Source organism: Otolemur garnettii, unplaced genomic scaffold, assembly GCF_000181295.1.
Source record: "Otolemur garnettii isolate 467f Iridium unplaced genomic scaffold, OtoGar3 scaffold00184, whole genome shotgun sequence".
In the NCBI taxonomy this organism is placed as follows: Eukaryota; Metazoa; Chordata; class Mammalia; order Primates; family Galagidae; genus Otolemur; species Otolemur garnettii.
Window position 1 is genome coordinate 633,820 of NW_003852579.1, and position 11,859 is coordinate 645,678.

Here is an 11,859-nt window from a genome sequence, read left to right on the forward strand (position 1 = left end):
GACCACAGGCGCCCGCCACAACGCCCGGCTATTTTTTGGTTGCAGCCGTCATTGTTGTGTGGTGGGTCTGGGCTGGGGATTCGAACCCGCCACCTTAGGTGTACGTGGCTGGCACCTCAGCCGGTTGAGCTATAGGCGCTGAGCCCACATCCAAACATTTCAAGGCTCAGCTTAGTTATCACCTCTCCTTCCCATAGCATTAAAAAAAATATTCTAGACTTCTGACCAAAGTATTAATATAATTTCCATGTAGAAAACTAAAAAAGTATACAACTCACTTGATTTTCACAATTTAAAGATACTGATGTTACCAGTACTCAGATCAAAGAAATAGAATAGTATGAACACCTCAGAAGCCTATCTCATGCTCCCTTCTTGTCACCATTTCTCTTCTAAGAGTAATCCCTATTTCTGATTTCTAACAGCATAGATTCCTATTACCTATTTTTATAAATTATATAAATGGAATCATAGAGTATGGATACTTGTGTGTCTGCCTTCTTTTGTTCATCCATATTGTAAATGGTTAGGGATTATTCATTCTTACTGCTGTATTCTTTTTCTTTCTTTCTTTTTTTTTTAGGCACTGTCAGATCAGCTAGATGCTATATAGATACTATATATAACATATACTGATGGATATGTAAATAACTTCTATGTTGAATGGTACTTCACGAACTTTCTAGTACACATCTGTTGACAAATGCAGTATGTGCATTTCTGTTTGGAAATGTCTAGTTCTACCAAATAGGAGTGAAACAGCTGGGTTTTAAGGCGTCATCTTTAGCAGACAGTGCCACTTTTACACAGCGTGTTTGCCAATTACTTCTATAGCAGAGCATAAACATTCCAGTTGTCATAGCTTTTATTTTTTACCTTTATTATAACATAGAGCACCTGCAAAACTCTAAAATACTTAATTAAAAATCTAAAAAAAAATGTAAAATACATGGCGGTGTCCATAGCTCAGTGGGTAGGGTGCCAGTCACATATACCCATGCTGGTGGGTTCAAACCCAGCTCAGGCCAGCTAAACAATGACAACTACAACAAAAAAAAGCTGGGCATTGTGGTGGGCATCTGTAGTCCCAGCTACTTGGGAGGCTGAGGCAAGAGAATGGTTTGAGCCCAAGAGTTTGAGGTTGCTGTGAGCTGTGATGCCACTGTACTCTACGGAGGGCGACATAGTGAGACTATGTCTCAAAAAAAAAGAAGGAAAGAAAGAAGGAAAGAAAATATTTAACTTAAGAGCATACCTTCAATCACTCTCTTTTTCAAACTTTAACTGAATCCTACACTCACTTCAATCCAAGTACCCATCACAATTTATTGTATTATATATGTATGTTTCTTCTCTAGAGAGTGAGCCCTTAAGTTACAATATCTTACTTGTGTGTTTGTTCTCCAGCACCTTAGCCCAAGGCTTGACACATAATAAGCATCAATAAATGTTTATTGTAATTTCTTTGCTCTTCCTCCCAAAATAATTTTTCTTTTTCCAGCTGGGTGCAGTGGCTCATGCCTATAATCCTAGCACTTGGGGAGGCTGAGGTGGGAGGACTGCTTGAGCTCAGGAGTTCAAGACCAGACTAAGCAAGAGAGAGACCTCGTGGTGGGTAGCTGTGGTCCCAGCTGCTTGGGAGGCTAAGGCAAGAGGATCGCTCGAGTCCAAGAGTTTGAGGTTGCTGTGAGCTATGATGTCATAGCACTCTACTGAAGGTGACAAAGTGAACTTTGTCTCAAAAAAAAAAAAAGCTTTTATCTAAATCTCTTTAGCATTGAACTCTGCCTTCACCTAAGATTTTCAAATCATTCACCAGGTCCCTAAAGTTCAGTAACACAGAGAAATATTTTGTCAAATCAGCTATATTATCCAAACAAAAGTGGGATAGCTACATAAAAGCAGAACAAAGCTAACCAATTCATATGTGTCTATCACTGTATTCTTTTTTTTTTTTGGTCGAGGCTGGGTTTGAACCCACTACCTCCGGCATATGGGGCTAGCACCCTACCCTCTTGAGCCACAGACGCTGCCCCATCACTGTATTCTTTTGGGTTAATGTTAGTGTTTCTTTTTTCTTTTTCTTTTTTTGCCTTTTATTTATTTATTATTATCTTTTATTTTTTTAGAGGCAGAGTCTCACTTTGTCCCCCTGGGTAGAGTGTCATACAAAGCATCATAGCTCATAGCAACCTCAAACTCCTGGACTCAAGTGATCCTCTTGCCTCAGCTTTCCAAGTAGCTGGGACTACAGGTGCCCGCCATAATACCCAGCTAGTTTTTTTTGTTGCTGATGTTGAGACACAGTCTCACTATGTCACCCTGGATAGAGTGCCATAGTGTCATAGCTCACAGCAACCTCAACCTCTTGGGTTGAATCTTAAGAGATTCTTTTGCCTCAACCTCCCAAAGAGCTGGGACTACAGGCGTCTGCCACAACGCCCAGCTGTTTTTTTGTTGTTGTTGTCACTGTTGTTTGGCAGGCCTAGGCCAGGTTCCAACCCACTAGCCTTGGTGTATATAGCCAGTGCCCTAACCACTGAGCTATAAAGCGCAGAGCCCAGGGTCTCACTCTTGCTCAGGCTGATCTTGAACTACTGAGCTCAGGCAATCTACCCACCTCAGCCCGCTTCCCAAAGTGTTAGGATTATAGGCATGAGCCAACGCACGGACAATTATCGCTTCTTGAGGCCATGCTTACATGTGTATTCTTTTAAACTGACATGAACATATCATTTCACATATTTTAGCCAGCAGTTTGATGAGACACATAAGCTCAAGAGAGAAATCAAGACAAAGATATTCCATATCTGTCCCATTCATTGAACTCTCAACTTCCTCAGAGTTCAGCTCAAATATCACATATTCTATGAAATGTTTCCTGATACCACAAGGCAGAGATAATTTACTGTTTTTGTGTTTCCACAGCATTTTACCCTGTGACCTTTTTGTGAGATTTGTTTATATTTTGCCTCACTCTCAGCACCATAAGTGGGACCTCAAGAAACACACTAATTGTCTAATACATTATTGGCTAAAAGAACAAAATAATGGACACGTTCCATAGATCTGTAAGGCTGCACTGGCCAAACACGGGGCTACTGAGCACTTAATATGTGGCTTCTACACTGGACACAGTGGTTCACATCTATAATCACAGCACTTTGAGAAGCCAGAGTAAAAGGACTGTTTTGATACTAGCCTGGATATAGTACGACTGTACAAAAAACTTTTTTGTTTGTTTTTTTTAGAGACAGAGTCTCACTTTGTCACCCTTGGTTGAGTGCTTTGGCGTCACAGCTCATGGCAACCTCCAACTCCTAGGCTTAGGCAATTCTCTTGCCTCAGCCTCCTGTGTAGCTGGGACCACAGGTGCCCGCCACAATGTCCAGTTTTGTTGTTGTTGTTTTTTTTTATTGCTTAGCCAGGGCTGGGTTTGAACCTGCCACCCTTGGTATATGGGGCCGATGCCCTACTCACTGAGTCACTGGTGCCGCCCTAAAACAACATTTAAGTTAGAGGCATTTAAAACAACAATTACAATAAGCTTCACACATTAAAATGTCTACTACCATAGACTAGATGCTAAGCTGTCTTCCTACAAATAAATTTTACTGAAATCATTCTGTCATTTCTGAGATACCTCCAGATGGGGTCTTCCATTTTATAGTGAAGAAGCTGAGGTTCAGAAAGACTAAACAATCTGCTTAAGGTCATATACTAGTTTGGAACCGGACTAGTACGCTTTCATTTTTTAAATATAGAGGGTGAGGCTTGGTGCCTGTAGCACAGTGGTTACAGCGCCAGCCATATACACTGAGGGTGGCGGGTTTGAACTTGGCCTGGGACACCTAGACAACAATGACAGCTGCAACAGAAAATAGCCAGGTGTTGTGGTAGGCACCTGTAGTTCCAGCTACTTGGGAAGCTGAGGCAAGAGAATCACTTAAGCCCAAGAATTTGAGGTTGCTGTGAGCTGTGATGCCACAGCACTCTACCAAGGGAAACATAGTGAGACACTGTTCAGAAAAAGAAAAAAGGGCAACACCTGTGGTTCAAAGGGGTAGGGCATTGGCCTCATATGCAGGAGGTGGCGGGTTCATACCCAGCCCCAGCTGAAAACTGCAAAAAAAAAAAAAAAAAAAGGGCAGTGCCTGTGGCTCAAAGGAGTAGGGCACCAGCCCATATGCCATACGTGGCAGGTTCAAATCCGGCCCCAGCCAAAAACTGCAAAAAAAAAAAGAAAATCCAAATTAAAAAAAATAAATATAGAGTGGTGCCTGTGGCTCAGTGGGTAGGGTGCCGGCCCCATATATGGAGGGTGGCTGGCAGGTTTGAACCCAGCCCTAGCCAAACTGCGACAAAAAAATAGCTGGGTGTTGTGGCAGGCGCCTATAGTCTCAGCTACCTGGGAGGCTGAGGCAAGAGAATCACCTAAGCCCAGGAGTTGGAGGTTGCTGTGAGCTGTGATGTCACAGCACTCTACCAAGGGCGACATAGTGAGACTCTGTTTCAAAAAATAAATAAATAAATATACAGGGTGGCCATAAAGTTCATGCAATTTTAAATTGCCCACTATTTTAAACTGCATGCAAACTTTATGGCCACCTTGTATATTTATTTACTTATTTATTTATTTATATATATACTCTTTCTAATTAACTCTAAAATCTGTAATCATACCACGATGACATACAACCTCCAACTCCTGGGCTCAAGTGAGTCTCCTGCCTCAGCCTCCTAAGTAGCTGGGACCACAGGCACCCGCCACAACGCCTGGCTATTTTTTGGTTGCAGCCATCATTGTTGTTTTGGTGGCCTGGGCTGGATTCAAACCTGCCACCTTAGGTGTATGTGGCTGGTGCCTTAGCCACTTGAGCCACAGGCGTTGAGCCCCACGTCAGGTTCTATCCACCAGCCTCAGTGTATGTGGCTGGCACCTTAACCACTATGCACAGGCACCGAACCATGTTCCTATTTTTTAATGAGTCTGTATAGCACAGGATTCTTTGGAACAGAAGCAATTTATTACAATGTGATCAGCCCTACAAACATCAATATTTAAGAACTAAACTACAAAAATATGAAAAACTCTAAGTCATGTGCAATAGCCAGAAGCATTATATGGTGAAAGGTACATTAGCTTTAAGGTCAGAGACGCTTAAATTCAAGTCCCTGATATTTGTTAGGAAACCACAAGCAAGTTACTCCACACCAACCTATAACATAGGAATACAAAGTAAAATGGAGATAATGCCCATTTTACAGATTGTTAGAATTACATTTACTAGTGTACATACACGGCTTTGTATGATGCCTGACAAGTAATATGTATCCAATAAATATCACTTTCCTCCTTTTTAGATAAAATTCCTTCATATTCAAAGTCATTTTGCTCAGAACTATAAATGAAAGGGTTTCTAAACTTTTCACCAACATCCCAGATAACAGTTATTATGCTTTTCCCTTTTTTTTTTAATAACTGCCATTGATAGTACCTAATTAGCAAGAGAAAAACAATGTGTCATCTAAAACAACAAAATAACAGCATGGTAAACCTGAGGATAAATGTATGATTTTGGCTGGCTTTCCTAAACACTTTTAAATAGTAATAAACCCTCCAAGATTCCTTTGAAGGACCTTAAGGATCCATGAACCCCTGGTCGAAATTCAAGAAAGATTCCAAGACAAACAGAAAATCCCCCATGTCACCAGACATTAACCTACATGGATAGGAAATCTATTCCTAAACGAAGGGTCAGAAGAACCAATGAAAGTAAGGTGTTGTTTTCAGAACATAGTGTATCCCAAGATGTGAGAGCCCACAGGAGTTGCTCCTAGATTACCCTATCCCCCAACATAGTCTCATAAGGAGAGAGGTAAATAACAGTACTGCGTGAATGCTTACTGGCTAACTGGTTAAATAGTAGAAACAAAGAGATTACGGGGAAGGAAACAAAACTATCAACGGAGCACACCCCTATGCCAGATTTGCATGTTAATAGTTCATCTCAGAGCTCCACCTAGCAAACTCTTATCTACACTTTATACCTCTAAAAAAACAAAGATAATAAAGGTTATAATAACTCACCAATAACACAAGTTCTTTTTTTTTTGCAGTTTTTGGCCGGGGCTGGGTTTGAACCCGCCACCTCCGGCACATGGGGCCAGCACCCTAGTCCTTTGAGCCACAGGTGCTGCCCAACACAAGTTCTATAAATGGTAAAGTCCTCAATTCAGTCTGATTTACCACCACTTTCTATGGTTTGGGAAGTAGAAGGATTTCACCTTTTTCAAACCTTTTACCTACTCAATGATAACATTGTTGGGATCGAGGTCTTTCCCGGTCCCTTGGTTGACAACTTTCATGGACAGGGATACTTTTATCCTATCATTTTTCATCTGAAAAAGACAAAAGCAAAGTCATCAAAAATTCCAAGTACATCATTCAGACTGCCAGTCTAAAATTATCTAAGAGTCAAAGACTTCCTGTCATAACATACCTTGAGTTCTTCTAACAGACTAGGTACTGTGAGAGGAATACTGAGGGTAGAAAGAAGCATACCACATATTGCTGTGCATAATGTGCTCCCACAGTACAATGTGTACCTATGTTTTTGGCCAAAGCTTTCAGGAAAAACCTTTTTCGTTTTAATTTAATTTTCTATTTGTTTATATTTAGGTACTTATTTGTTGTATTATAAAAGAATTTTAGCAAATATTTCTCAACATATTATGGAACAAGAAATTTTATGTAACAAATAATTACAAAATACAAGAACAGATATAAGGTACAAGAAATTTTATGTACCAGTAACAAACAGTACTACCCATGTACAAAGTGCATTCTTATTTTTCCCTGAAAAAATTTGGTTAAAAAAGGATACATTATACACAGCAAAATATGGTAATAGGTAAAAACAATTTTAGGAAAAAGTCATTATCTCATTCCTTTCCTTCTGGGAGAAAGACAAAAATAGTTGCTCAGAAACCCAAGGCTTATGCAGGTAACCTCGCAGAAAATAAAAGCAGCTTCTTCTAGGAAACAGATCTTTTGGATTTGGTCTAGAGCTCCATTAAGCAGGAAAACACTTGTTAGTCACAGTGTTCTTTCTTCCCTTCCTGCAGCGCATAGAACCTTTTCCAATTCAGGGTCTTTGCATCAGTTATTTTCTCTGGCTAGAATGTTCTTAGTCCAACTCTTCACATGACTAGTTCCTTTTCTTTTGGGTCTCAGCTCATATACCATCTCTTCAGATGGCCCTTTCCTGACAACTTTATCTAAATCTACCTCCAGTATCATTTGAACTCAATATAGCACTTATTATAATTTGCTATCATTTTATGTATGTTTATTTATTATTTTTTTCTTTTTTGAGATAGTTTCACAACCTCAAACTCTTGCCTCAGCCTCCCAAGTAGCTGGGACTATAGGAGTCGTCTTGGCCTCCCAGAGTGCTGTGATTAGATGTGAGGCACTGTACCTGGGCATTATTCATTTTTTAAACATTTATTCTCCTCTATTTATATTTTTTCTCTTTTTTTTTAAGAGATGAAGCCTCACTCTGTCGCCCAGGCAGGAATGCAATGGCATGATCATATCTCACTACAGCCTCAAACTCCTATCAAGCAATTTTCCTGCTTTAAACTACCAAGAGCTGGGACTGTAGGTGCAGGCCACTATGCCCAGCTAATATTTTTCATTTTACTTTTTAGAGACAGGGGTCTCACCATGTTACTCAGGCTGGTCTCAAACTCCTGGCTTCAACTCAAGCTGTCCTCCTACCTCAACCTCCCAAATGTTGGGATCATAGGCACAAGTCATCACAGCTGGCTGTCTTTCATTTATATTCTATATAAACTCCATAATAGCTAGGATCATTTATGTCTGGTTCACTCTTGTATTACCCAAACATAGCACATGTTAAGCACATAAACACTGCTGAACAATAACTCTCTCCAGAACTATCTCCCCTGCCATTCTTTGATAGAAGAGCAAGACTCACTGTATGTTCATATTTCTCCACAGCCCTCATATCCTCAACTGAGTTGTTATTGACAGAGTCTTTCAGATCTTTCTCACACCCCACACGTTACATAGTGCTAGATATTAGGAAAAATAACTCTAAGCCCTCTGTCTTTTTTCATTTTGTCCTAAACTGAAGCGTACATGGCAGGTATTCTTTAACATCTATGATAAAGACTTGTTCCATAGATCAAGTTTCCTTCTCTCATTTTGGTTCTTTGCTTTCTTCTGCCCACCACATAAGTAAAGTTCAGGGAGGGAAGTTCACGAACATGCACTTATTGCACTTTCATAGTTCACACCATTCCTTCTGAGTTTTCAAAACAGCCAGAGGGTTTAAATTCAGGACAAATTCTAGTGGCAGGATTTAAAAATAAGATTATCCACCACAACTAACAACATTTATACACTCACTATGATAAAATGCCAAGAAAATCCCAGTTTTTCTTAATCCTTTCTAACCACATGAAAATCACACAGAACGGGACTGCAAATTAATACAGTCTTTTTAGAAGGAAGTACGGAGTATCCTCAAAGAGCTCAAATTAGACTTCCCACTGGATCCTGCAATCCCATTACTGGGCATCTACCCAGAAGAAAAAAAAATGTATCTTTTATCATAAGGACACTTGCACTAGATTGTTTATCACAGCTCAATTTACAATGGCCAAAATGTGGAAACAATCTAAATGCCCACCAACCCAGGAATGGATTAACAAGCTATGGTATATATATATATACCATGTAATACTTTTTAATGAAAAAATACATCTTTTGTATTAACCTGGGTAGAACTGAAATCCATTCTTTTTAGTAAAGTATCACAAGAATGGAGAAGCAAGAATCCAATGTACTACATACTAATATGTGGCCAGTAGACAATATAATACCCACATAAAAGAAAACTCAAATCAATTCAAGGAGGGGGGTAGAGGAACATGGAACCAGGGAGAGGGGAGAGAGGGAGGGAAAGAAGGAGCAGGATCAGCATGCTCGCACTTAATGAATCACAATGTTAGGGTATATGGCCTACCTCTTGGGGACAGGACATAATTATAAGAGGGACTCTACCTCACAAATGCAAGCATTGTAATCTAATTCTTTGTACCCTCAAATTAACCCAAAACAATAAAAGAAAGAAAAGAAAATTATATAGAACTTTACCTCTCGGCCAATAAGCTTCACCCATACTTTGTCTCCAACATCTACTATCTCAGAGGGCTTATCTACCCGACAGGATGACATATGAGTTCGATGGACCAGACCTGCGCACAAGAAATAAAATAAAAGGCATGTATGGTAGGTATTTTTTTATACTCTAAATGACTAGATAAGGAGAAGACAAGAGATGGGAAATTCAAGGGAAAAGGGAAAGTTTCCAATGAAAAGTATTTGTTAACTTAAAACTGCAAATTAAGGTGATGCCTGTGGCTCAGTGAGTAGGGTGCTGGCCCCATATACCGAGGGTGGCAGGTTTGAACCCGGCCCCAGCCAAACTGCAACAAAAAAATAGCCGGGTGTTAGGGCAGGTGCCTGTAGCCCTAGCTACTTGGGAGGCTGAGGGAAGAGAATTGGCTAAGCCCAAGTGCTGGAGGATGCTGTGAGCTGTGACGCCACAGCACTCTACCGAGGGCAACAAAGTGAGACTCTCAAAAAAAAGCCTGCAAATTAAAACAACTTAAGATTGGTTTTTATATCTATTCAACTAACAAACATTCCTTTTTTTTTTTTTGGAGACAGTGTTTCACTATGTTGCCCTCAGTAGAGTGCTGTAGCATCACAGCTCACAGCAACCTCAAACTCGTGGGCTTAAGCGATACTCTTGCTTCAGCCTCCCAAGTAGCTGGGACTATAGGTGCCTGCCACAATGCCTGGCTATTTTTTGGTTGTAATTGTCATTATTGTTTGGCAGGCCCAGGCTGGGTTCAAATCCGCCAGGTCTGGTATATGTGGCTGGCACCCTAGCCACTGAGCCAGGTGCTAAGCCCAAACATTCTTAAAATAATGCGCAATGATAGTAAAGATGTAATAAAATAACTAAAATCATACTAATATAAGATTGATAGAAATACCAGTTAGTAAAATTCTTTGAAAACGAAGGCATAAAGACGTTAATGCAAGAATATCATCAATAAGATTCTTCCTAAAGGGAAAACCCAATAGATGCAAAACCTAGGGGCATAAAATACTTGTAGTATTATTTCCTACGAAGGCTAAAAAAGTAAGAGGCCCAGCACAGTGGTTCATGCTTATAATTCCAGCACTTTGGGAGGCCGAGGCAAGAGGATTACTGAAGGTTAGGAGTTCAAGATAAGGCTGGGAAACATAGCAAGATTCTACCTCTAAAAACGATCACCTATAGGCATGGTAGTACACACCTATAGACCCAGCTACTTGGGAAGATGAGGAAGGAGGATCACTTGAGCCCAGGAGTTTGAAACTGCAGTAAGCTGTGATTGCACCACTGCACTCCAGCCTGGACAACAGAGCAGGATCTTGTCTCTTAGCAAAAAAATAACAGAAAGAATTATAAAACAACCTAAATGATTAATAACTAGAAAATAGTTTAGCAAACTATATCAAATCTGTTAAAGGGAGGAGTAAGCAGCCATTTAAATTTCAGTTACAAAAAACAATTATAACAAATGTTAAGTGAAAAATGGAAATATAAACAAGGTGCTATTTTTAATCTATTAAATTAGCAAAATGTAATTTTTTAATAATTTTCTTTTTTCTTTTTTTAAGAAACAGGATCTCACTCTATAGCCCATGTTGAAGCACAGTGGTGCAATCACAGCTCCCTGCAACCTCCAATGACCACTTTCAAGGGATTCTCCAGTCTTAGCCTCTCAAGTTGCTAGGACTATAGGGATATGCCATCACACACAGCTTATTTTTTAAAAAGTTCTTTTTAGAGATGGGGTCTATTCTCACTATGTTGCCTAGGACTGTTTCAAACTCCTGGCCTCAAGTGACCCTTCCATCTTGGCCTCCCCAAATGCTGGGATTATGGGCTACTATTACTGTCCAATAAAATATGAGAAAATAACAATATCAAATGTGATGAAAGTATAGAAAAATGAAAAATATTAGTAAGGCTAGAACAAACTCCTCCCCCATTTTTTTTTGAGTCAGAGTCTCAGTATGTCGCCCTGGGTAGAGTGCTGTGGTGTCACAGCTCATAGCAACCTCAAACTCTTGGGCTGAAGTGATTATCTTGCCTCAGCCTCCCAAGTAGCTGGGACTACAGGTGCCCACCACAACACCTGGCTATTTTTGGTTGCAGTTGTCATTGCTGTTTTAGTTGGTCCAGGCCAGGTTCAAACCTGCCACCCTTAGTGTATGTGGCTGGCGTTGTAACCACTGTGCTATGGGTATCAAGCCTAGAACAAACTTTTGGAAATTCTTAGCAATGGCTATCAAGAATCATAAAATGGGCTCAGCACCTGTAGCTTAGGGGCTAGAGGGCCAGCCACATACACCAGAGCTGGCGGGTTCCAATCCAGCCCGAGCCTGCCAAACACTGACAACCATAACCAAAAAATAGCTGGGCATTGTGGCAGGCGCCTATACTCCCAGCTTCTTGGGTGGTTGAGGCAAGAAGATCACTTAAGCACAAGACTTTGAGGTTGCTGTGAGTTGCGACACCATGGCACTCTACCGAGGGCAACATAGTAAGACTCTGTTTCAAAAAAAAAAAAAAAACCAAAACAGGCTTAGCGTCTGTGGTTCAAGCAGCTAAGGCACCAGCCACATACACCTGAGCAGGCGGGTTTGAATCCAGCCCGGGCCCACCAAACTACAATGATGGCTGCAATCAAAAAATAGCTGGG

The 11,859-nt window shown here is 40.5% G+C and overlaps 1 protein-coding gene across 3 annotated transcripts in view; it reads right to left on the reverse strand.

Annotated features, from left to right (window-relative positions):
- ZCCHC17 (zinc finger CCHC-type containing 17) overlaps positions 1-11,859 on the reverse strand; it is a 64,645-nt gene that overhangs the window by 14,196 nt on the left and 38,590 nt on the right. For all 3 annotated transcript variants that reach the window (XM_003800755.3, XM_023507458.1, XM_023507457.1), the window contains exons 4-5: positions 9,191-9,291; positions 6,311-6,402 (exon numbers count right to left, since the gene is read on the reverse strand). In XM_003800755.3, coding sequence (XP_003800803.1) covers positions 6,311-6,402; positions 9,191-9,291 — 193 coding nt within the window. The remainder of the gene's footprint in view (positions 1-6,310; positions 6,403-9,190; positions 9,292-11,859) is intronic.